Source organism: Amblyomma maculatum, chromosome 1 (genome assembly GCF_055883805.1).
Source record: "Amblyomma maculatum isolate TAMU_Amacu chromosome 1, ASM5588380v1, whole genome shotgun sequence".
Lineage (NCBI taxonomy): Eukaryota > Metazoa > Arthropoda > Arachnida > Ixodida > Ixodidae > Amblyomma > Amblyomma maculatum.
Genome location: NC_139344.1, coordinates 366,666,548 through 366,690,855, shown reverse-complemented (window position 1 = coordinate 366,690,855; position 24,308 = coordinate 366,666,548). Strand labels below are relative to the sequence as shown.

At 45.0% G+C, this 24,308-nt stretch overlaps 1 protein-coding gene across 1 annotated transcript in view; it reads right to left on the bottom strand.

Moving 5' to 3' along the window:
• Positions 1–234: 234 nt before the first annotated feature.
• The window catches only part of LOC146208056 (uncharacterized), a 40,359-nt gene continuing 16,285 nt past the window's right edge, over positions 235–24,308 (bottom strand). The window contains exons 5-11 of the mRNA XM_084577967.1: positions 20,559–20,740; positions 18,919–19,096; positions 14,454–14,613; positions 9,341–9,439; positions 6,574–6,764; positions 1,526–1,731; positions 235–399 (exon numbers count right to left, since the gene is read on the bottom strand). Of these exons, the coding sequence (XP_084434093.1) occupies positions 235–399; positions 1,526–1,731; positions 6,574–6,764; positions 9,341–9,439; positions 14,454–14,613; positions 18,919–19,096; positions 20,559–20,740 (1,181 nt within the window). The remainder of the gene's footprint in view (positions 400–1,525; positions 1,732–6,573; positions 6,765–9,340; positions 9,440–14,453; positions 14,614–18,918; positions 19,097–20,558; positions 20,741–24,308) is intronic.

The following is a 24,308-nucleotide window of genomic DNA, read 5'->3' as shown; positions in this document are numbered from 1 at the left end:
ATTTTCATTCGTTGCTTATTGGTAAAATGAGAAGAAAAATATTGCTGGTAGTGGTGCTTTCTAGCTATAGCGCGCGTAAATATCCCACTCTGTCTCCACAAGCACCTCACGCACGTCACCTTTACGCTGGTACGGCGTATTGTTCCACACTATGTTGCAACCCCCGCCCTCCTATGCTGAACACGATTAAAATGTGCCACCCGCCGAGGTTCACTGCAGTTCCCAGGTGCGGCGTCACACACTGAGCCATCGCCTGGGAGACATCACGGTGTCGGCGATGCGGCGCGGTGGTTCCATGACGGGGTTGCTGCTGGGTGTGTGCACCGCACACAGTCGGATGACTAGCGCTGTCACTCCGCTCCACGCTGCAACCGCAGTCAGGGTCACATACCAGTAGCGCTGCACAACGCGCGCGCATGCGGTTAGCTAGGTTCCAGTTATAAGTGGAACATTTCTTTAAAAGTTCCATTTACAACTTGCAACTATGTGGAACCAGATCGTTCTCCCACTACACGGAGTGCATTCCGCAACCTTAAAAACTCCTGCCATTAATTCACCCATAAAGCATGGTTGGGCAGCCTTTTTCGTCAGCGTTAGCTACTACGCCCTCTGCACCTAGAAGCCACGGAATTTACGAGAGATAGGAGAGAGCAGAAGTGCGAAGGTCAACCAAATCTCGATTGCAGTTACGTTCCGCTCTGGAGAAAGGAACGAAAAACTCTGAGATCCCTGCGGCGACCTGCATTGGAGAAATGCGAAAGAATCCTTATCACTTATTGTCTTATCACTAATTTGATTACCACTAATTCTTGGTATTATTAAATTGTTATCACAACCACTACCGTTGAAAAAATTTGGCTTCAGCTTTTGCGGGACACATTTTCGCCTCAGTTTTTGGCGGCACAACATTGCCTGTTGAGCCTTTCGCAATGTAAAAAAGAAAATTAAGGAAATAAAGAGTAGGACCAAATGGGCATGCTACAGCAAATGCTATGAGCAAAAGGGCATGCTACTGGGGCGATAATTTTCGGAATGCACTTATACAATTCCCAAGAATAAAAAAAAAATTAGAAGGGTCCAATGCTGCTGAACCGAATTTGGAGCGAAAGCATAACCTGCGGGTAACCGAGCATTCTTCTTCCTCCTCCTCATCCTCCTTCCTCCTCCTCCTCCTTCTTCTATTAGGCACTGCGCCGGCTCGGGGACCACGGACATGGACACGGAACACAGCGACGAGCGGTTAGACCTGGCATAGTGTTGAATAAAGATGCTTCTGCATGCCGAAACCTATGATATAACTTCGATAACCGGGTTAAGTGGAGAAATATGGGAGAGGCCTTCGCCCTGCAGTGGGTATAGTCAGGCTGCTACTGCTGCTGTCGTATGTGGATGTCGTATGTGGTCTTAGCTATACACTCTCCAAGTTGCAGCCCTTAGTAAGTAGTTAGGCGGAGTATGTATCCTTACAATGAGTGGTCTCGATTATCGCGCGCGGCGACTCCCTGATTAGGTGAGATGTGCGTACCACGAGAGCGTTGGGCAGTCCCCTTCCGCCGAAGACGAGCCAGTGTAGGCGTGCCAGCGGTCCCTCGGCGTCGACCAGGCGGCAGCGCTGGAAGACGTCGCAGTAGCCACGCAGGTCGTCGCACGGAGCCCCGGGCTCCATCTTCTTGTTGCAGAAATCCTTCATGCGCTCGTAGTGGCAGGCCTCTCTGCACTCGCTGTTCGGAGCTGCGCAACGATGGTTACGCGCTCTGTCGACCGACTCCGTACGGTACAGCTAAAACACCCAAGGGCGAGGCGCTGTTGACAAGCTCTCGCTTAAATTGCGACCTGTCATTGAAACTGACACATAGGCCACTTCTCCTGTATAAAATATATTGAAAAACCACAATGATTGCCAAGGAAACTTAAAATGAAACCCATAACACGCTAGAGCCTGGCTGCTAAATAGAGGCATAGATTGAACCACAGGTTAACCTTTATCAAGATGTAAACGAACATATAAGTCACTCAAATCTATGCCTGTCAGCTGTAAGGAATAGAAAGGTATAAAATAGAGAAAAATATATGTGTCACCAGAGAAAATGTTCTTTCACACACAAACCTTCAGTGACAGACCGGTAATTATAATCCCGGCTGTCATCCTGTTAGCTACTACACCTCTTGACTTTTCTTTGTTACAATTCACAGTTTTACCAGGCCGCCCTTGATAACATTATAACCCTTTTCCTGCCTTTAAATAAGCCAGGATTTATCTAAAATGTGATAAGTGTTTCTTCATCATTTTTCCCATTTTACAGATTTAAATTAGCTGGAATTTTACATGTACTCCGCAATTCCTCTATAGGTAGGTATTACATGACGACGGTTCATGTGTTCAGAATGTCCAACGCCGAATGAAGTAGTGTCAGAGGCTCATATTTGTGTTTCGAACACCCAGATCCCCCCCTAGAATTGGTAGCGGCATTTTCCGTAGCCCGCACAAGTTTTCACTGCCAACCCCTGGGCGCGTTAATGTACCTCACTCCCAGCAAATAGTTTTCATGCAATCTCCACAGCGAAGAGCTTTGACGAGATAATTTTCTTAGCGAAACCAGCACCAACTATTTTCTGAAATCTCTGCAACATCGAAATTTATTGTTTTCATTCCCCTTTATTAATCCAGAATGCTTCACTTCAGCTGGAGACCTAGCCTCTGTTAGATGGATCATTCTGTGCGTCTTGAAAACAAACACAAAGTGGACGAAAAAACATTAGCACGGCATTTGCGAAGCTTCCATGTGGTCGCTTGATAGTTCATCAAAGTATACATGAATCATTCAGCAACGTCCCGCCAGTTTGTTTCAAGTGTCAGGCTCTGAATCAAAATCAGACAAAAAAAAAATCTAATTGTTGAAGAGGCAGTTGCAGTATCAACCGGAAGTGGTGGCTCTCATTCTCCCTCAAGAACGAATTCGTTTCGCTGAATGCAGTTGAAAATCTCATGCGCGTTATCTGTTCAGAACAAACTCATTTGGAATCTATAGGAATAGCGTACAGTTGAGTAACATGCGCGAAGTCACCATTGGCTAAAACCTATATTCTGCTTCGTATTTGAACCAACTCTACATTACTGATGTGCGGAGGTTGCTCCATGCGTGGGATGGGAAAAACCTTGCGAACTCATTTTTCTGTTTTTCTTTACTTTGTTCCTCCAAGATGGGAAGAAAACGCTGGCTTAAAGTATTTGAAAACAATTAAGCAAAAGCGAACGGTAGGCTGGCAGTACAACCCTAGTGAAAAAAGCCTGAGTCACAATAACCTCATACAAATTCTCATACTAAACTGGTACTACACTTATACAAATCTCACAATCTCATACTAAACTCATTCATTATATGAGAAATATATGAGATATGAGAATTAATTAGATTTGTATGAGCTTAGTATGAGAAATCTAAGGTTATTGTGACTCATACGGCTTTTTTCACTAGAGAAATTAGCAATTGGGACTTTTTAACAGTGCATTTTTGCCGTGCATCATATTTGCCTGTACACGACTACCACGGACAGGGCCAGAGCTTACTTTAAAAATTTTACAGCGAAGAAAAATGGAGAAGGAGCATACAAAGTCATCCTTTGTGCAATCAAGTGTATTGAGGACCCTTCTGGTCAAGGTTGCTTCGATTTTAGATCCGCATATTTCTTCACCAGTTTGACTGATAGGATACTTGCATATTCTTTCGTTGTCTCGAATCCCGGCCTCGGTGGCCACTTTTTGATGGAGGGGAAATGGAGAGGTTTTCGTGTGCTGTGCGATGTCAGTGCAAGTTAAAGAGCCCCAGGTGGTCGGAACTTCCGGAGCCCTCCACTACGGCGTCTCTCATAGCCTGAGTTACTTTGGGACGTGAAACCCCACAAAAGAAACCATCATCTTTCATTCTCTTCGCTGAGAAGGCTTCGATTATCCATCTACTATGTCTTTAGACGTTTCTAATATAATTCTTTTGTTGAACATCGGTTCGCATTTTTTTTTTTGTATTCGCTCCTTGTTGTCTATGACCGACACCATATCCCATTATTGCAAGATATTCTCCCGCTCGAGAAATAGAACAATTTACAGTAAGCGCCTGCCCTGTGCAATCAAGTACAGCGGAGCTTGGTGAAACCAACGGCATATCGTATGCCTTCATATAGCGCTCGTCAGGATATAAAACATCCTCCTACTCTTTCAACTGATTATTCGAAAGGAATTCTGCAAAATCTTATCCAGTTTGGGACCAAGTGAGTTTATCAAGTTTAGGGGGGGATTTGGGAACACCTAACTAGTTTTTGCTTCTTTTCTTTTTTTCCTGCCTACGAGCAGTCTTTGTCAAAAGTGTAGAGTCCGGGGGGTCTGCTTCTGAGCCACTCCGTGCTGCTTGTAATGTATTTCGATTGCTCCGTATTTGTAATGGTAATATGTTTTGTCCTACCCTCTCCAATGAGAAGGATTTCCATTAATGCTAAATAAGCGAAACTAAACGGTTCCGAAGCAGATCCCTTGGGCTCTACACTTTGCGCCCGACGTGACCGTTATTTCGGACATTCAAAGAAAGACCGCGAAATATGAAAAAAAAAAAAAAAAAAAATTCAAGTGGCGTTAGAGCATTCGAAAATTGCAGCGATCCAAACAACGTTTGGATGAACGAAACGTGTGCCCTGACCGAGCCGAAGTGAGCGGCGGTGCGCTGCGTCACGAAACAAAAGAGCCATTTGTTTTACACCAGTGTAGGATATCTCCTATACCTACAATAGATTTTTGCTGCACTGGTGTAGCTAGTGTAGGTTAAACAAATGGCCCTAAAGAAAGCAAACCGAGCCTGCCTTGGATTAAACGACTTCAGTGCTTCTTTTTTTTTTCTTCTTCTTTTCTTGTTTTTCTTGTTTAGTCGGTATGATAGCTCGATAAAAGCTCCGTCCGAGCTGGCTGTCGGTGGCCTGCCTATCGCTTATCGCTGATCGTGGCTTAGGCCTGCCATGCTCCGGCAGAATGTGTTGACTCAGTTTTAAGACTATGCTCTGACAGTGGCCAGGACCGCTCATTTCGAGAGAGGGAGCGTGCACGCTTTGTCGATTCAAAACGCATTCGGCAGCGCTACAGTACGGTAGCGTAAGAAAACAGTTATGTGGTATTATTTTCATATTTCGCGCTATTTCTTAAATAATGGAAACTTAATCTCTACAACTTAATGGAGGCTATTTCACCCTAAACTGTATACTAAAGATTTCGCATAATTCAACTTTGTTAAATAAATAATTGCATATGAAATGGAAAAAAATCCTCGGTTTAGCTACACTCTTATACCGGCTTTACATACGTGTTAAAAACGCTCCAGTTATGTGTGGAAGTTCACCTTTATTAGAACGTTTTTAGCACGTATGTGGAACCGGAGTAAGATTGTAGCTGCAGTGATTCGCTGTTTTTAAATCCTTGGCTCAAGCTACGTGAAAAACACTACATAAGTTAGCGCTATAAACTATAAAAGAAAAACAACATTTGACTGCTTAGATGAAGGTTTCGTTTTGGTTTATGGGGTTTAACGTCCCAAAGCGATTAAGGCTATGAGGGACGCCGCAGTGGAGGGCTCCGTAAATTTCGACAACCCGGGCTCCCTTAACGTGCACTGAGGAATTCCAGCAAACGGACGCTTCGTTTTTCGCCTTGATTAAGAAGTAGCCGCCACGAGCTGGATTCCATCCCGCATAGTTGGATCCAGCACTCGAGCGCCATAACCTCTGAGCCGCCCCGTTTTTTTTTTTTTTTTTTTTTTTATTAATAACCTGAGCCACCCCTCAGGGAGTCAAAACGTTTTCTCAGGCAACATTTCAAATCTGCTTTTTGCAACTGGATAGATAAATTTAAGCTAGTAGCTGCAAAGATACGTTGCAACAAATTATGAATGCAGCACATTTTTACCAGCCTTAGCTCTTGCTACCTAAATTTGCCGGTGTCTGATCCATTTCTTCGTCACTCTCAGATTCAAGATGGCGGCCAAATCACGCGATCATATCTACAGCATTACAAATAATATTTTAGCTGCCACGTGACCACCCATACAATGAAGTCCACAACCTGGTCCATCATGTGTGACGTCATGATTCCTCAAAGCCACCTGACTGAGACCGAGATAGCTGTGACGTCAAAGTCAAGTCTAGGTCATATCAGAGATGAAATTGAACGCAGAGGGACAATGATTCCTGCGTCATTTGAATGCATATACAATGATAAAGCCAGCCTGCCTCAAGAACAGGAATCACTAAAAGTAAAGAATCAGCGATTATATCACTGCTTTTTCACGCCGCACATCAAGACATGGCTGTGACGTCACAGCCACCTCTCGGCTGCTGAAACCGAAACTGGGGAGAAAAGAAGTTCAATTAGAGGTTATACGAAAGCAAACGTAATGTGGAATAAATATAAACACCGCTTAATTAACGGTGATATGCATTGTTTTTAATATGCATATGATATTGTGCCGTTTTTGCTATATCCGCAACTTCGTTACAGGCGCTCGAAAGCCTGGAAATGAGCAATGGAGTGCTGAGCACCATTTTCCTTGCAGGCGATGAGGCACATCTCGTCGGGCGTGCGATAGGGCCCCGTGAGGTAGCACTCCACCATATCGTAAAGGCGGCACACGGAGCGCGAACACTCGCCGGCCTCGCACGCCTGGCTGCCGCGGTTGCAGAGCAGGCCGTCCTGTTTATTGGTTGACGGTGGACAGTCGCCGGTCTCTCTGCTGATGAAGGCATCACGGCCGTCACGTCAAGGAAAAATATGCAAATTACATAAGAAGCCGCCCAGAAAATTTCCCCCCTAAAAAAGTGAACATCGTGGGTTTTGCCGCAAGGGAACAGCGGTCTGCCCCTAGCGTCAGCACTCTATGGAGTCACGCCGAAACTGGGGTGAAGAATCATGAGATTACTATCTTTAACAATCACTTGAAAAAAAAAAAGGCCAGAATAGTTTGCAAAGAAAGCAGTACAAACGAAAAATTATGCTGGTGCTTTTTTAAACTAATATATACCCTTACTTTTCGTCGGATAACACGTCTACGTTCTTTCGAGGCTGCCACTGAACAGTACGTCCTGGGATCCGGTAAAAAACGTCCTCGAAAAAAAAGTCCCCGAAGTAAATGTCCCCGGAAAAAATGTCCCCGGAAAAAATGTCCCCGGAAAAAATGTCCCCGGAAGAAACGTCCCCGGAAAAAATGTCCCTTTTTGCGAAGTAGGAAAACGTGTCCCCGAACGGGGACCGAAGTCCTGCGTTTCCCCGTAGTGAGCTGCAATGATGAATGATGTGTGTTAACTTTATTACAGCGATTTCACCTGTCGGCTTGGAGGTGGCCGCGAACATCTAACTGGTGTGGGCATTTATATTAAAAACATTATGGCAGCGACAATACGGTGATAGCGCCTCGTCTTCGCTTATTTGCGGCTAAAAGGTAAGCTGACCACCGGCTTTACCGGACCAGAAGCTTGGAGCGATGCTTGCATGTGGCAACAGCTTATCTCGTAAGCAACTGAAGAAGGCGAGAAACCCCTGTGTGTTTTTGGCATCACGTAGCGGTGGTGGTGATGGTGGAAGCATTTATTCTCAATAAAGAGAGGGAGGGCGGAGCCTCCCACAACGCAATTGGGAGACCTTTATTGTATCAAGGGCCCCTCACAATGCACAGAAGAGCCCTTGGAGGGACATCCTTTGCTTCGTCTCACAATATGTTTGCAGCACTGCGAAAGGCAGAGGCACCTCGGTTAAATTAGGATCACGCGCACTACAATAGGCAGTTGTGCTCCTACGCGCCTCTGGTCCCCTAAATTGGCGAGGATGACAGTAGGAGCACAATTCTTTATTGTAGTGCGCAGGGGCCAAGAGGCACTTAGGAGTAAAATTGCAAGGGCTCCTCTGCCTTTCGCAGTGCTGCAGATATCTTGTGAGACGAAGTATAGAGAGAGCGCTATAGTCATGACCTTGCGCTGGTTCGATTGCACGTACGGCTGAGCAGGTCCTCCGAGTAATCTAAGGCACATCTGGCCTAGGAGGATGTGGGAATTAGGAGCAGGTGAGTCGTAAGCGGGCGGGGAGAAGGATGGAGTAGGGGGCTGTGCCCGTTTGTAGACTGCACTAATGCGCACCGTGTGATTGTGAGGGTTGGAGGAGGGAGAGCGCAAGCTCTATTTTCGCGGTAGTAAGTATGGATATCACGAAGCTACAGCAGGCACTCCCCACATACGAGAAAGGCCGTTTTTTTCTTGCCCGCCCGGTGGACATGGGCCAGCGCCGGAGCCGAGACGCCTGTCCCTGCAGCTTCCGAAGAGCATGTATTTCTTCTCTGTGCGCTTTGGAGCACCAACCGCCTCGCTCGTGTTTAGAGGTGACCTGTTCATTACAAGCGCTTTAAAAGTTGTGACTGGCTATCAGTTTTCCTTCTCTCTCTTTCCGCAATAGGCCCAAAAGGTAGACGAAAATGAGTAGGGCGCTCAAGCTTCACCTTGGGAGTAGACTCGACAGCGTGCGTTCGTTTGCTTCATCTACCCTTTTATTTACGACATACTGCGATGGAATAACTCAGCACTAACTCAGCACAGTGACTAATCACTTTCAATTTTTTAGTCACAACGACTATGCCGCAACGACTCATCAAATTCAATTTTTAGCTACGACGGACTACTAAGCAGTGATTCACTATATTTTAGTTTTGTTAATTTTCATTTTCTCATCCTCTAGTTTTATCTTTCGTTGTTTTAATTCCTTTGTACTTCTCTACCACTCCTGACTGCACTGGAGCAAAAACTGTGGTCCGGCGATGGCTATTCGCAGGAATAAGCTGCTGTAAAGAAAATGACCTGGCGCCAACGCATTATTAAGGCGAAAGCCTTTAATGGCTCATGTGTCCCGCTTTTGCGCCGTTCTGATTGGCCGGGGCGGGATGACGCCATAGACGTCTAGACCAATTACAGAGCGCCACCACAGTATGCGCGAATGCGTGCTTTATATGGCTATATGTCAATGACCAATTACTAATTAATTAGCATTTGATGACAAAGTAAGTAATTCATTATTCATTATTTAATTAGTGCCAGTTGCTTAGCAGAATTCGGCACTCAGGATTTCGCTTTTCACTACTTGCTAAATTCCCTCGTAATTTTTGTAGGTCTAGCTCGCTTGCTAGGGCTAGACCAAGGTAGGCGCTTGCAGGTCCTGTCTTGAACAGCTGGTGCTCGCGTTTCGTGCCGGCGCGCTGGCACCAGGTCATCTTCCCTACACTGTATACGTTTACACGAAATTCCTGAAAGTTAGTTCCGTAAAGGATACTCGCAGTACGCTTCAAACCGGCAGTCGTCGTCCGGACGGCAGACCTTGGTCGTGTTGTGGAACTCGCAGGAGGAACTGCAACAGGCGCTATTCGAAGGACTGCATACAGTGCGACTCCCGTGAGATAGGCGTAGCTAGCACGCTATTCATCCGCAGAAACGCACCGCGTACAATAACTGCAGAGCAATCAAAACACGAGAATGTGGCACCCATGCATCACAACATACGTGTTGAGCCAATTTAGAAACCGACCATTCATGTGTAGTAATTGTAAGAAACTTATCAGTTTCTTTTCATTTCTCTGCTATAAGCATGAACACGTCGGTAGAAACCCTAAGAACGCCACTGAGGAGAGGATACCCACAATGCACTTCGATCCAACATTTCCTGCTCCAATGATAGTACAATGCACAGTTTTCAAGTTCATTCTCTCTTTGTCATGGTCCTCAAAGAATATCCGTATTTATATCCGAAAGAAGTTGATATGTATTTAATCACATTTTCCATGTCCTGTTACAGTAAAGATGAGCCCTTAGTCAAGAAAGTATGATTTATATTGCCTTGTCACGTTGACACCCCTGAACAATACCCGTTTCAAGCGCATGTTTTTCATGGCGCCACCAACAACTCTTCCGAACATCTCTAAACTGAGACCGCAATTACCGATGCAACCCTAGAGCCCATGTCTCGCATGATGCAAGGGCTGCAGTAGAGGTAATTGAATTTCTACTGAATGAGAGATTGAAATAGGATGCGATGCATTGCACGGTATTTGCACTGTATATTACTTTTAAAACACGTTTCTAAAATTAGCTGCAGGAGCTGCAAACACTAAATATATCTTGCAGCAAAATGAACGGAAAGTTCTTTTGAGACACCTGCTATGCAGTCATTACCAATTGTTACCAGTAGTTTCTCTGATTACACGTTTACATAACGACATAATGCAGTACACTCAAGATAGGCACTTACGTGCAAGACCCCATGACATACTAGACATGCTACATTGCACTCTTATTGCGAACAAGCATGCTCTCTTCAGACCGCCATTGCCTCCGATTCGACCACGCATTGAAGCAAACCCGCCGACTATGCGAAGCCTCGCCTCCAGGTCGCTTTGTGTATGCGCCGCTATGCTTCGATGTGCAGCCGCCTAGGACACAATGGCGCCTAGAAGGAAGCATGCTTGTTAGCATTAAGAGTGGACGAACCTGTACATACGAACCCGGCTTGGTCCCAGCCTTTACAAATGGGTCTGCGCTTCTTAGTCTGTAAGACGTGTGGCTCGCATTGCGAGGTTTGTTAGTTGGAATCGCATCTTCTCCTTCTGCTTTATTTTCGCAATAAAGTATGCAAAGTTAAATCGTTCGGGACACGCGTCGATCTTTAATTTGCATTACATGCCATGTTTAATCACTTACATTCTAGGCATGACGTCACGTTTATTCTGAGCGTGCTTGGTATTCGAAAAAACCACGCTCGACAATGTGCCTCCGCCGACCTGACCCTCTCAACCAAACAGGCTTTATCTGCCCGCGGCATTTTCTGTGACACAGGGCCCTTGCGATGCTGCAGAAAAATAATGTCTTTGAAGATCCTACACTATTGATTCGGGGTGGTGCAGAGGTAAGACGCCCGACTACTGTGCCGGAGTACCCGGGTTCGAACCCGACCTCGGAGGCTGCGTTTCGATGGAGGCGAAACGAGGAGGCGTCCGTGTGCTGTGCGATGTCAGCACACGTCAAAGATCCCCACGTGGTCGAAATTACTCCTTAGCCTTTCACTACAGCTTCCATTTCTCTCTTTCCACCTTCACTCCTACCTTCCTCTCTTCCCTTACGGCGCGGTTGCGGTGTCCACAGAAAACAAGTGAGACAGTTACAGCGCCTTCCCCTTCCTATAAATAAATCTTTTTTAACACTTTTGATTGGTAGTTTTTCGCATTCGAAGACTGCAAGGGAAGGATTAATTGACTGCCTGAAAGCTTTACAAGAACATTATTTGTCACGTCCGATTAATAATCACCATAATAATTGGTTCACAGGAAAGGAAAGGCGCATTATCGGTCATACGTCCTGTGGGCACCTGAACCGCGCCGTAAGGGGAGAGACGAAGGTGGGAGTGAAAGCGGGAAAAAGAGAACGGTTGCCGTAATGGCGGGCTGCGGAGTAATTTCGACCACCTGGGGATCTCTAACGTGCACTTGATGGGGCTGGTGCAGGTGGGTCACTGCTGCTTGCGGCGGGGGCTGGCCTGGCACCGAATTTTTATCTGTTGTCGGCCGTCATTGCACACGCCACCGCTGGTGGTGGACGACGGCTGTTGTTGCGGCGCGCGTCTTTCTTTCCCTCTTGCTTTTCTTTCTTCTCTATATTCTCTTCTATCTGCACGAGGCAGCGGAGGTGGCTCAGCTACAGAGCCAGTAGCAGGCCCGTGCATTTTCTTTTCTTTCTTCCTACAGCCACAACAACAACAGCGCTGACATCGCACAGCACACGGACACCACTTCGTTTCGCCTCCATCGAAACGCAGCCGCTGGCGGTCGGGATTACTCTTGCATCGTGGTCGGGATCGAAGCCGGGTACTCCGGCACAGTAGTCGGGCGTCTTAACACTGCACCACAGCAGCGCCGAACGCATTTCGCCACCTGATAATAATGTATGTCTCTCTGCGTATTCCAGTTTTATCGTAAAAGCGTTACTCTAAATACTTTACATGCTTATCGTTTGCGGTGAAAGTTTTGCTGTTTAACCAATCAACAGGATGGTATTCTGAAAGAATTGCAGGAATAATACTGAACCTTAGACGCGTCATTTCGTACAGTATGACGATATGTTTTCTAAATATAAGGACCCCATTAAAACGAGAAGGTCTCAGACAACTGCGCGAAGGAATATTTTATCAGCAACAATTCAGCATCTATACTCCTAAAATGTCCAATGCTTGCAATAAGCATCCAAGTTTTGGTGTCAACCTCTTTCAATGTAGGAGATGTGGGTGTTTTATCTTCGGTGTGGAGTGAATATAACTCTTATTTATTTGTTTGTATCAGGTACTGATAAAAGGCAAATATTAAAGAAGGAAAAAGTATTTTTTTTTTATTTTGTCGAGAAAATAACACTCCGACAGCCAAAGCGAGACCTCGAGTGGCCGCAGCTACGTCGTGAAGAGGCTTAGCTACGGTTTCCTCAGCATGTCATGACATTTGAATTCACACTACCCCTATGCCACGGGCAGGAGCTGCCAACTCGAGTCGCTCCTTTCGTACGGGAGGGTAATATAAGAATCAGCCTGCTCGAACCGTTCGCATTCTCGTTACCCTTACGACACGCAGGCACGTTCATACGGCTTGGTTGAAGCGTGACTTTATATGTAGGCTGGTAGCTTACGCTCTCGCGTCATACCCTTAAAGGACGAGCTTAAGTGTCCCCAATAATATAGCACCTTACACTGACAGGGCGTGATAGGGGAATAATGTAGCGGGCAAAGGAAGCTTCTGCCGTTGCTTTCGCAATTCAATTAGGGTTAACCACACCTAAACCACAGCCAACTTTTTTTCGAGTTCCTGACAAAGTGACTGTTTTCTTTCCGATAATGTCCATGTGACACTTTTCACATCACCGTATAATTTTCCTGTTTGCCCGTTATCTAGAAGAAAGTGACCATTAATTTTATACAATTTATGCCACAAGACGCAGTCATCGGTGAAAAGCCGAATTTTCAGAAAAAGAGAAAAGCTGTGTGTATTTTTCTGTGAGGAATGCTTATTATCGTGTGATGTTTGTCCGATTTACGCATTAAGGAAGCACCAAGCGAGGGTTCACCAACGCAAGTATGCTTACTTGGACGATTTTCTTCTTTAGTTCTTATGATTATCGCAAAGCAAGCGTGCTGCTCGTTTATATATTTAAGCAGAATTAATATGCAATAATTATTATCGCCCTTGATTTATTCAGGTCCGGATGACGTGTGGCTTGGCTGTCTCTCTGGCATTCCTTTTATTATTAGTTAGTTTTTCTCTATTACCACGCCAATTAAGCTTCATTGTTATTGCATACTCACGGATGGATAAAAACAAAAAAGATTTACCTCCAGCAGCAATGTGTTCAGAGATGCAACGACTGCAACCCTGGTAAATAATGTCATGCCTGCTGTAAAAGACTGCTGACTTCATATTCGATCAAAATAGATCAAATATATATATGATCAACATTCGTAACAGTGCCCTGGCATATTTTATTTAATATTGCAATTCTCTAGCGGTGAACTCTTAATTCGAAGCGAAAGATAAAACGCAGATACACTCACTAAACACCGTTAGTATTCCACGCGGAGAATTTTCAACCGCAAGAACTCCGTTAAATCCAGGCCACCTTCTTTGCCTACTACTTGTCTCTCTTTATGCAACTTGATTTTAAGGCGAAAACCTTTAATGGCGCATACTGTCGTGGACAAAATGTGTCCCGCTTTTGGGGCGGCTCTGATTGGCCGAGGCGGGATGACGCCGTAGAGATCTCGACCAGTCACAGAGCACCATCACAGTATGCGCAAATGCGTGCCTTATAAGGCCATATGCCAATCAATGATCAATTACGAATTATAACTAATAAATTGATCAACTAACTACTAATTATTGACTAACTTGGTTATCCAATAGTTCACTAATTATTGATTAATCGATTAAACAATTATTCAATTACCTGCCTAATGACTCATTAATAGTAAATACCTAACTAACAGTGTCAGTTGCGTAGCAGAATGCGGCACTCAGGCTTTCGCCTTTCACCACTTTAGTCGCAAAAGTCCCTCGTATTTTTTTTTTTAAACGATAACATGTACTCACGTCTAGTTGACCACACAATCACTCTACCTTGCACGGGGCCGTATATCGAACGCAGACATGCGAAGACATGGATTAGCGCTATAGAAGTAAGCTTGGAGATTAATTACTAAAATAACGGTCACCAACGGACGTGATCATGCTGGCATCAAGCAGTGCAGTAGACGTCTCGCGTAAAAACTGGCTCGTGCCTAGTTCCATAATAACCATCTTACTTAAAAAGACCGCCGAGCGATCCCCCCTTTGGAAGCGAGTGGTTTATTGCGGACGCACCTGCACTTGGCGTCCGGTCGCAGAGTGCACCCTTTTCGGTTGAGGCGGCCGTGCTCGCGTGGGTAGCAGCACTTGTCGCGGCATTCGTTCCAGTCATAGCCGCAGTCGCACTCTTCGTCCTGCTCCCGAATCGAGTTACCGCAGAAGGGACCACGCATTTCTGCACAAAAGACGTGCAAAGACTCCACTAATAGCCCGGACAAATGCATTCGGCTAACTAGTAGCAACCTCGAGAGCAGTTGTTTTGCGGAGACACTACCCTAAGACACAGTAAATAAAACTAGTGAATTAATGTAGGGCTTTAACAAGTGATCTACGAACTGTTTTTTTTTTTAGAGTTTTTTTTTTTTTTTTTATTTGAACCCCGCTGCATTAACACCTTCGCCATAGCAAGGTCCTAGCAGTGCATTAGAGAGACATACTTGCAGTACTTTTAGCGTTTGATGTCACGATAGTAACACTGGTTTAAAATTCCTCTCAGTGCATGGAAGAGAAAGCCAGATCAATAAAATTTCACAGTGACAGTTGTTAATTATGCGGAAAGACGCTATATTTCCTGGTTTTCCACACACTGCACATAAGGGTTGTCAAGGCACCGCCACACCTTTGCCAACACAAAAACACCACCAAGCTGCTATTACTCGATTTGCATTAAAAATTTAGAAGAAATAATAGAGGCCCACTTGTCCAATCAGCAAAGTAGACTCGCAAAAATTCCCACTGGACTTCATTTAGAACGCTGTGTTAAACTTCGTCCATTACCGAAGTCGAAAGCTGGTAACTCTTCACCCACCCTCCTTCTCTCCTCTCCACCCAGCTGCTTTTTGTTGTTGTTTTTTATAACGCAATAGCATTCAATGTCCCATTCCCCGGGAAATCCGGCGTCTGCATTACCAGCGAAAAATTAAGGACCTGGCTCTGACAGGTGGTATAGTTTGAAGGTGGCATGGCGGGACACTGATTGGACGTAGGGTTGCCTGACGTCACGTGACCACATGCCACAGCTGATTTGGCAGTAGCTCCCAAATCAAACCTCTCCTTTCATATGAGATGATGAAATCAGCATTGACCTTTCAGGACGCTTGAGAGGCCACAGTCAGAACTGGGCATGGTCTTACTGATTGGTTTCCGATTGAGAAAGGGGTGAGGCAAGGCTGCATACTGTCGCCCTGCCTATTTAACCTATATGCAGAGTGCATCATGAGGAAGGCCGGTCTGGACGAGTCTTCAGCTGGAGTGAAGATTGCTGGAAAACGTATCAACAACCTTAGATATGCGGATGATACCACTTTAATGGCAGAAAGTGAAGTGGAACTCAAGAGACTTCTGATGCGCGTACAAGAAGAGAGTGAGAAGTTTGGGCTTAAACTGAACATTAAAAAGACGAAGATCATGGCGTCTTGCCCTATCAAGTCCTGGAGCATCAATGGACAAGAAGTGGAAGCTGTGACAGATTTTCTGTTCTTGGGCGCCAAGATTACCTCGGAAGGAGACTGCAGCCATGAAATTAGGAGACGCCTGCTTCTGGGAAAGAGAGCAATGGTTAGCCTTGACCGCCTAGTAAAGAGCAGAGACATTAGTCTGCCAACCAAGATCCGTATAACCCGTGCTATGGTCTTTCCAGTTGTGATGTATGGATGCGAGAGTTGGACTGTGAAAAAGGCTGACCGCCGAAGAATTGACGCGTTTGAATTGTGGTGCTGGCGAAGACTCTTAAGAGTTCCTTGGACTGCCAGAAGATCAAATCAGTCGATATTGTCGACCATAAACCCTGACTGCTCATTGGAGGGTCAAATTCTAAAGTTAAAGCTCAGCTACTTTGGTCATCTGATGAGAAGAGAGGAGTCGCTGGAGAAAGATTTGATGTTGGGAAAGGTTGAGGGTCGCCGGAGAAGGGGTAGGCAGCGAACGCGATGGTTAGATGGCATTCTCGAGGCATTGCAGATGAAGCTATGTGATGTTAAGAAGATAGTGAGAGACCGGAAAGCGTGGCGTGACATGGTCCATAGGGTCACGAAGAGTCGGACACGACTGAACGCCTGAACTGAACTGCCTTCTTAGTCAAACACGGTACGCATACTCGTACGGCTTCGTTATGTGGGGCTTTGCATTATATGTCCGGTGGCCTTCCAAATGCGACAGTATAATAACAGGTTATCTCACAGATACTCTTTTGCAGTCGTAACCGCAGGGGACTTGCAAACGCACCTTGCATAGGATCCGCAAAGGGACTTGTCAAATGCGAGCTATTACAGATATCACGTTAAACCCTCATGTGTGCCTCCCAATTTTATCTGACTGCTGTTTACGGCAACGGCAGGGGTTTCGGCGGAACGATCGTATATGCTCTCGAGTATAATTTTAGATAGCAGTAGTTCCCTGTTAAATAAAAGTTGTACCTTATCGATGGCGGTCAATTGCTACAGTATTTCTCGTATATTATACACATTCCTTTTGTACTGCTGGCATTAGTGAAGGGATTTCGTTAAGCTGTGTGAAATACTAAGAAGTCATTAGAAAGGAAAGTAATAACGCTTATTCCGATTCTTATACTAAAAATATTGAAAAAGCTTAAAAATGAAACAAAACGTAGCCTTCAGCTTAGTTCTTGAGCTAAAGAACTGAAATATGTTTTACTTGTTACAAGCCGTGTGTTACAAGCAGCTGTTACAAGTCGCATGCTGCCCGTAGGGCCGTTCAAAGAAGCCTAATTTTATTTTACCCTTGCTCAACTCATAGCACAACCACAGTAATTTGCTACGATATTTATTAATAATTTCCTCCACAGGATCAAATATAGGTCCTGACTGTACTCTTTAGATAGCACCTTCCAGTATCTGCTTTCAGCTGACATCGACATAGCAAATGAATGTATTCATTACCGAAGGAAAAGTCACTGCTCATCTCCACCTCGATAGTAAATGCCCCCATGTCATGAAATGGAGAAAAGGCGCACTGCAAGCGGCGTCGCATTTTGCTTTCGTTATGTATGGCTGCTCACGGCGCTTTTGAGGTGTTCGACAACACTGTGGCAATTTAGTGCATTTGAAATTTTGCTACTTTAGATTCGCTTCGCGACGTTGGTGCATTTCAAGCGTCACCCAGAAATGCGTTCGTATTGTGCCTTTCACGCTTGATCCACGAAACCAGGACGGAGTGAAAGAAGGCACTTCTGAACGCGCACGTTTTCAGCAGGTCGCCACCCACTCCGACGCAGTGTATGTACATAATGTCGGACTATCAGCAGGCCTGCCGTAATTACGTGTAAGGTAGGATAACGTCCCTCGCCGGTAGAATATTATTGACATATCGGTGCAATTCAGATTCGACCACTAGTAAAAAACAAATTGCTTGCTTACTTGCTTTCCTTTGTGGGGTTTAACGTCCCAAAGCAACTCAGGCTATGAGAGACGCCGTAGTGGAGGACTCCGGAAATTTCGACCACCTGGGGTTCGTCAACGTGCACTGACATCGTACTATATAAGTGCCCGGTCGCAGGGGGGTGGGGGTCAGAGGGGAGGGGGGGGGGGGGGGGGGGCGAGGTCTCTCATTGGGCTGCCCGAGTGTTCTCAAGACAAAATTCCACTCAATCCTCCCGTTCTACCTCGTCCACTATATCAATCTCTTGTATCACCTATGTAGAGACTACAAATAATTTACCCCTCTCCGGGAGGGCGCTCCCGGGACGCGCCAAAAGTCTGCACAGATCCAAGCGGTGCCGTCTTAGACGGATACAAACCGCGTCTCGTCCAAATCCCGTCCTATTAAAACACATGGACCTTGAACTCACGTAGATGCAAATTCTTCGCGCAGCATGCTTACCTAAGCACATGGTGTGCCCCTGCCATGGAAAAGACATATCGAAGTTATAAGCCAGCCAGTTAGAGAGGGCTGGGAGGCGGCCCTGTCCAACTGGGACCTGGAAGCTCAACGGGCGCTTGTCCACAGAGCTAAGGCAGCGGCAACGGCCAATGGCGTCCCTGAATAAAGACTGCTACCAAGCGCCATAACCAAACAAAATTTATTCCAGTGCAGCAATAAAATATTTCTCCTCCTCCTCGGCAGGGGGTGTGTCTCGCAAAAAATTGCTTGTATTTAAGGCTCGCCTTCGGTTAGCCTACGCGTTCTATCCGAAGAACAGTTGCGTAAAAAAAAAAATTTAAACGGAATATCTAAAACCTGGTGCTACATGGAGATCTGTTACGGATTACATACGACCGTACGGCGTTCAAGAAGCGACACTATGGAGGGAATCTGTCACATTATTATTTGTTGTGTATGCCATTCTCGCACTCTGCACTTCGGTAGCTACGCAACAGCTGTTGCGGGGCCATCCTTATGGGCGCCATCTGGTTGTGACCACAACGCCGACAGACGGATTTTCATGTAATAAGGGAAGTAAGATTCTCGCCTTAAAATAGCATTGCACTTCCCGCTCCACCTTCTGTGGCGACGGAGTGCTCACCCTGGAAGCAGTTTGCGCGGCTACCCTGGTCGGAGAACATCTGCGCGAGGATGGCTGAGATGACCCGGACGCTGCAAACGGAGAACCGCCTGTTGTTGGCCGACGTGCCGTGCGAAGCGCTGGCAAACATTATGAAGTTGCCCGAGGTGCTATCCGGTATGCACTCGGGCGGGTCATGCTGGAAAAGAGAGAAAAGGCTCGAGATAAAAAAAATGTAGAAACGATATAATAGCGCCTCTAAATTACATTAACAGTATGTAAGGAGTTCATGCAAAGTTAGGCCCGGAAGAATATGTGTGAAGTTTTATTTACACTAAATTATTGTAAAAGAGCCATTTTCAGAGCATCTGCGCACCTAGAAAAAGTATAAAATGACAAGCATAATATGAACAATGTTTAGAGTGGTGAAAACATTAAAAGTATAGACACTTCATTTAAGAAGAGAGATCGACTGCTGTAAACATGCTACCCCAATTAGGACGTTCCAAGCTTATCCTCTTCGCAAAAAGCAGCCGGCCAGGTGTGCCAGGAGAGAACTAGTGTTATAGATAAGGCAAAAGGGTTTCTGAAGAGTGGATGGACAGGGTAGGTAAGATTGGTATAGAGCTCGAGGTAGTTACGGCAGGAGCATTCATAGCCGAAGCGGTATTGAAGTGGTACTTCAAACTTTAAAAGCGCGTGAAACAGACAGACGCTAAGATAGTTTCTTCAATGAACAAGTTAAACACACTGCACGTTTAGAATTACGGTTTCGCTTTCCTGGTCTGTCTGTCTGATATTTTTCTTTTTTGCCACATTCGCTTGCCTACAGATTGAGAAACTTATGCAAGGACCACACTTGACCGGGTTTGTAACGAAGTCATGGCATTTATAGGCTTTCACATTTGTTCCGTTACGCACATTCCGCCATAGCACGCACCGTTGGATAGCTAGATGACAGGCGCGCTGAACTAATTTTTTATATATCGAACTATTCTCGATCTTCTTCCAGTTTGGTGTATCCGGGATCTACTATATTATTTAGACACCTTCCTACTTTCAGTTTTTAAGACAACCCCTGGCGGAACGCTTCAGATTATTTCGACCACCTTGAATTTATTTTAACGCGCTCTTAAATTGCGCAACCTTTTCGAGTTTCTCCCCTTCGCTCCCGTTTGAAACGCGGAGATGGCGGCCAGAATTCAGTTTGGTAACCATGAGCTCGCTATGATGCGGCAACCTTAGACGCCAAGGCAGATCAAAGGGTTTACGTTTTTTTTTTTTTTTATCATATGTAACCCCTTTCTATGCGTAAACACCTAGCCACGTGCCGTCTCGCTATTGTCATCCGCGTGATTGGTAGGCCTGCTTCCTTAGGCGTTTAGCGGGCATATTTGAATTACACAAAACACACGGTTAAGCAGAGAAAAGGTACCTAGCGGGACAATGCAGCCAGTAAAGCAGCAATGGGGGCTAGTTGGTTTACCATTTCAAGAATTTCCGCGCTACGATATACACAGATACACAAGAAAGCAGGAACCACGTGGTTCCTGCTTGTCCTGCGCTCTTGTCCTGTGTACGTGGTTCCTGCTTTCTTGTGTATCTGTGTATATCGTAGCGCGAAAATTCTTGAAATGCAGCCAATGTCTGTGGCTACGTACCTGGGACCCGAAGTTGTGACCCAGCTCGTGGGCGAAGGTGACCTCTGATACGGCTAAGGGCACGCGCGAGTTTTTGTTCATGAAAGTGACGACTCCGGTGTTGAGGCTGACACGGCCTGCGTACTCGGATACCTGAAGGCCCACGTCCGACTGGTACTTCTCGCAGATGCCGCCCGCGTTCCCTGCGATAAAATAATTTCGGGTGTCTCATTGGGGACCGCCAGACTTCATAATCCTCTTTTTTTTTTTTTTTTTTGCTTCTCTAGCCAAATATACTGTATGGAGAGTCCCGTATTGATAGGTTTCCATGATTGGTTTTGTGGAAAACGCATGAAACATATGGCCTGTCATTCTGTGATCAACACATAATTAAAGCTTGAAAATTGTACCTATAACTTCTGGTAACATGTAAATCATGTGGAGAGTACGCGGAAATAACTTGGTAACCATAAGGAAAGGAAATGGAGTTCGATAAATTTTCGTTTAGTTTATCACATTACATGACCTTATTCCTATATCATCGTATGAGCCGCCCATATTGGTCAGCTCAGTCGAGTTAAATACAGCATTAGGTGCTCAAGACTACATACTACGAGCTGGAGTTTGACGTATCAGATATTTGTTTTCCTATTACATTTTCAACGCACGGAGATAAGATGAGTGCAAGAACATCTACATTTATCGTTGTAATGCTCTTATATCCTCGGTACACAAAATAACGACATATTTCTGAGATGAGGTGAGCTTTAATACCATACCGATTGCTGTCAACTTCCGAGGTGTGTACTTACATTAATAAGCGGTCGTCATGCACAAGGTGCAGATGGCGACGGTCTAGCTTAGCCTCTGAAGGAAGATGTATAACACTGCGCATTTTCCTTACAACGCGTGCGAATACTCAAGGGCAAGAAAAGCAGCAGGGTGCCTACTGAGAAACTATAGATTGTTACCTTTGAATAAAGAATATCGAATAATGAGTGGCAGACACGGTCATTGAAGATTTTTTTTTTCCGGGTTAGAACATTAACCTTTGCCGCAGAATGAAGTAGTTTAACCCAGGCACAGTTATCAGTGCGGTAAGAGCTATAATGAAACACTAAAATGAAGTTGAAAATCACATTCAATTCAATTCACTTTATCAGTAAATCTCTGGAAGTATTTCTGGGCTAAAAGCTGTTCTTGATAGCTTGCCATGGCCACATAAGCCTGCCACAGGTGCCGGCTAATGAATCTTTCCGTACTGAGCTCTTTTGCCGCACGCTTTAAATATTGCATGTTACCAGATAATGCTATATGTTCGAATTTTGCTGTTGAAGGCACCAGCAATCCCATTGGAGTGACGGCCAGTGCTAATTTACGAGATCACCTAATTTGAAATGCTGCAACAAATGTCTAGCAAAAGCCCAGGCCCAGTATTATACATCGCGCTGTATATCATCCTCAATAGCCTCTAACTTTTCATGGGCTGCAGAAAAAACAAAAATAAAATTGCATTTATTTGTTTCGCAATAAGCTTCAAATTATGCCATAAAATGTGCACATACGGAGCAAATAAAAGTTTTTATTTCCGTTTTTTGTCACAGATTTGTAGAAGGTACTGCGTTCGTAGAATTATTCTTATTAATAGAAGACATAATATCCCCATAGGACCAATCGCAACTACCGCGCAAAAGCAGACTCTTTCTCCAGCGCCCTATTCGCATAAGCAGAGAGTGACGTCACAGCTCCATCACAATGCATACATGTCAGGTAGTAATTTGTCGCCGTGCATTTGAATCACGGTACACAGTTGGCATCACGTCAATTGAGAGGTAATCTTCCCCGAACTTGCCGCGCATGGCAGCTGCGCCATCCGCAAGGATTACCTCCCTACCCCTTCCCAAACCTCCCCTTATCCCCGTACTCCCTGGTCGCCAAGGTGCCGCAGCTACACGCCGGCATAAGACGCGACCAGGTATCCCCTTCCCTACATCATAGCATCAACAACATCGTCTTGACCGCGTCACGACCTTCTATACCAATCAGCTTTTTCGTTACATGAACACATGCTGCGTACGTGGACTTCAGCACAATGGGACTTGTAACGCCATCACGTTAAGGTGTGTGTTGTATGGGGTTCTTCGACCCTGAAAGGCGAAAAATAAACTGTCAAACTGGGAATACAATGACAGACATCTGTGGTCATATTTGTTGCCCCGTTTACTGGCGTAGTTTCCGCGCTAATGCACCTAAAGAGCAATGCTGGACCTATTCTTAGAAACTATACATCTGTAACCATGCACCCTCACCTCGAGTGAGCGATGTCTAAGTTTCAGCCTTATATACGGCCATACCGTTCGCTTGCAGTGGTAATTTAGAAAGCAATTATCGCTCTAAAAAAATCGGACATTGGAAAATAACAGAATATTCCATTCATTTGCCTTGTATTTTCGATAAACCCAGGCGGAAAAAAACTACAGAAAAGTTTGATTTTACGACATTTCTGTGCAGTTTTTGACGGGAAAACTGTTGTGACAACAGAACATTCTGTAGTAACATCACAAATTTCTGTAGTTACAACAGAAAAGTGCTGCAGAACTACAGACAACATACATATACTACAGTAAGACTACAGAACTACAGAAAAGTACTACATAACTACAGAAAAATGTGATGGTCACGACAGAACTACAGGATACTTTGTCGTATTTTTACAAAGTTCTGTAGCTTTTTTTTTACTGGGAAATAATTTTCAACTGCATTTTAGGCTACATAATGCACGGAATATATTATTCAGTAGGGCGTAGTAGCTACTGCGGTGATAATCACGTAGGGCGTCGATTTTGTAGTTAATAAAATAATGTTATGCCTGTTTATAATTTCCCCAAACTTATTAGCTGTTTGTTCACCCTTATATTACGTTCACGGGGAAGGCTGCAATAGTTCTAAAAAAAAAAAAATTAGCCGCAATTGTATAGTTTTTCCGGATCTCACATGCTCTTATGACATTTCGTGACAACATGACCCTCATTTTATTCGCAAACCTCGTTTGAAAAGGTATTCCTAATTTTACGGCTAAAGGCATATTCCGAGCGTTGAGTGAAGTGTATTTACAGACGACTTACATACAAGCCGCGCTTTCACCATTCCAGCAGCGAAGCTAGGCAGGAAAAGGAAGGAGACAGGCCTTTAGGGAGTGAGTAATTCATTGTTCATAGTGGGAATGTGGAGGAGTAAAGGAAGAGAGCGTGCGGATTCTCTAGTGCTAAAGCAGGCCACTCCCCGCGGGATGAAAACAAAGATCCGTTTTGTTCTCTTTCTTGCCTAGCTTGTGCTGCAAAGTATAGAAAGCTGTTTGCGAACATATCTTACTGCGTTTGCTTCTCTACACCGCCTGCAAGCCGTAGCATGACCTATCTTTAACGCCTTTCGAGTACATCGCAGTCAATACACAGGCAGGCTGTCCAGGGCGCTCCAAAAACAATGTCATTAGTGTAAGCGTACGCCTTTATGTTACAGATAAACTCATCTATTATCATTCTTATATATAACGAATTAGCGATATATTGAGCTCTTTCACTACCTCGTTCATGCTTGCTAATACGCTGGTTAGATTGAAAGCTGTCTTTAATCTCATAATTATCTATACGTGCGAAGCCAGATCTTGATTAGGCCCATTATTGTTGGTCTCGTCGTTGATATGACACGCAGACACTAAACGTTTTCTCATGAGCCGATTTTTAAAGAGCAGCTCAAATGCAATTTTTGACT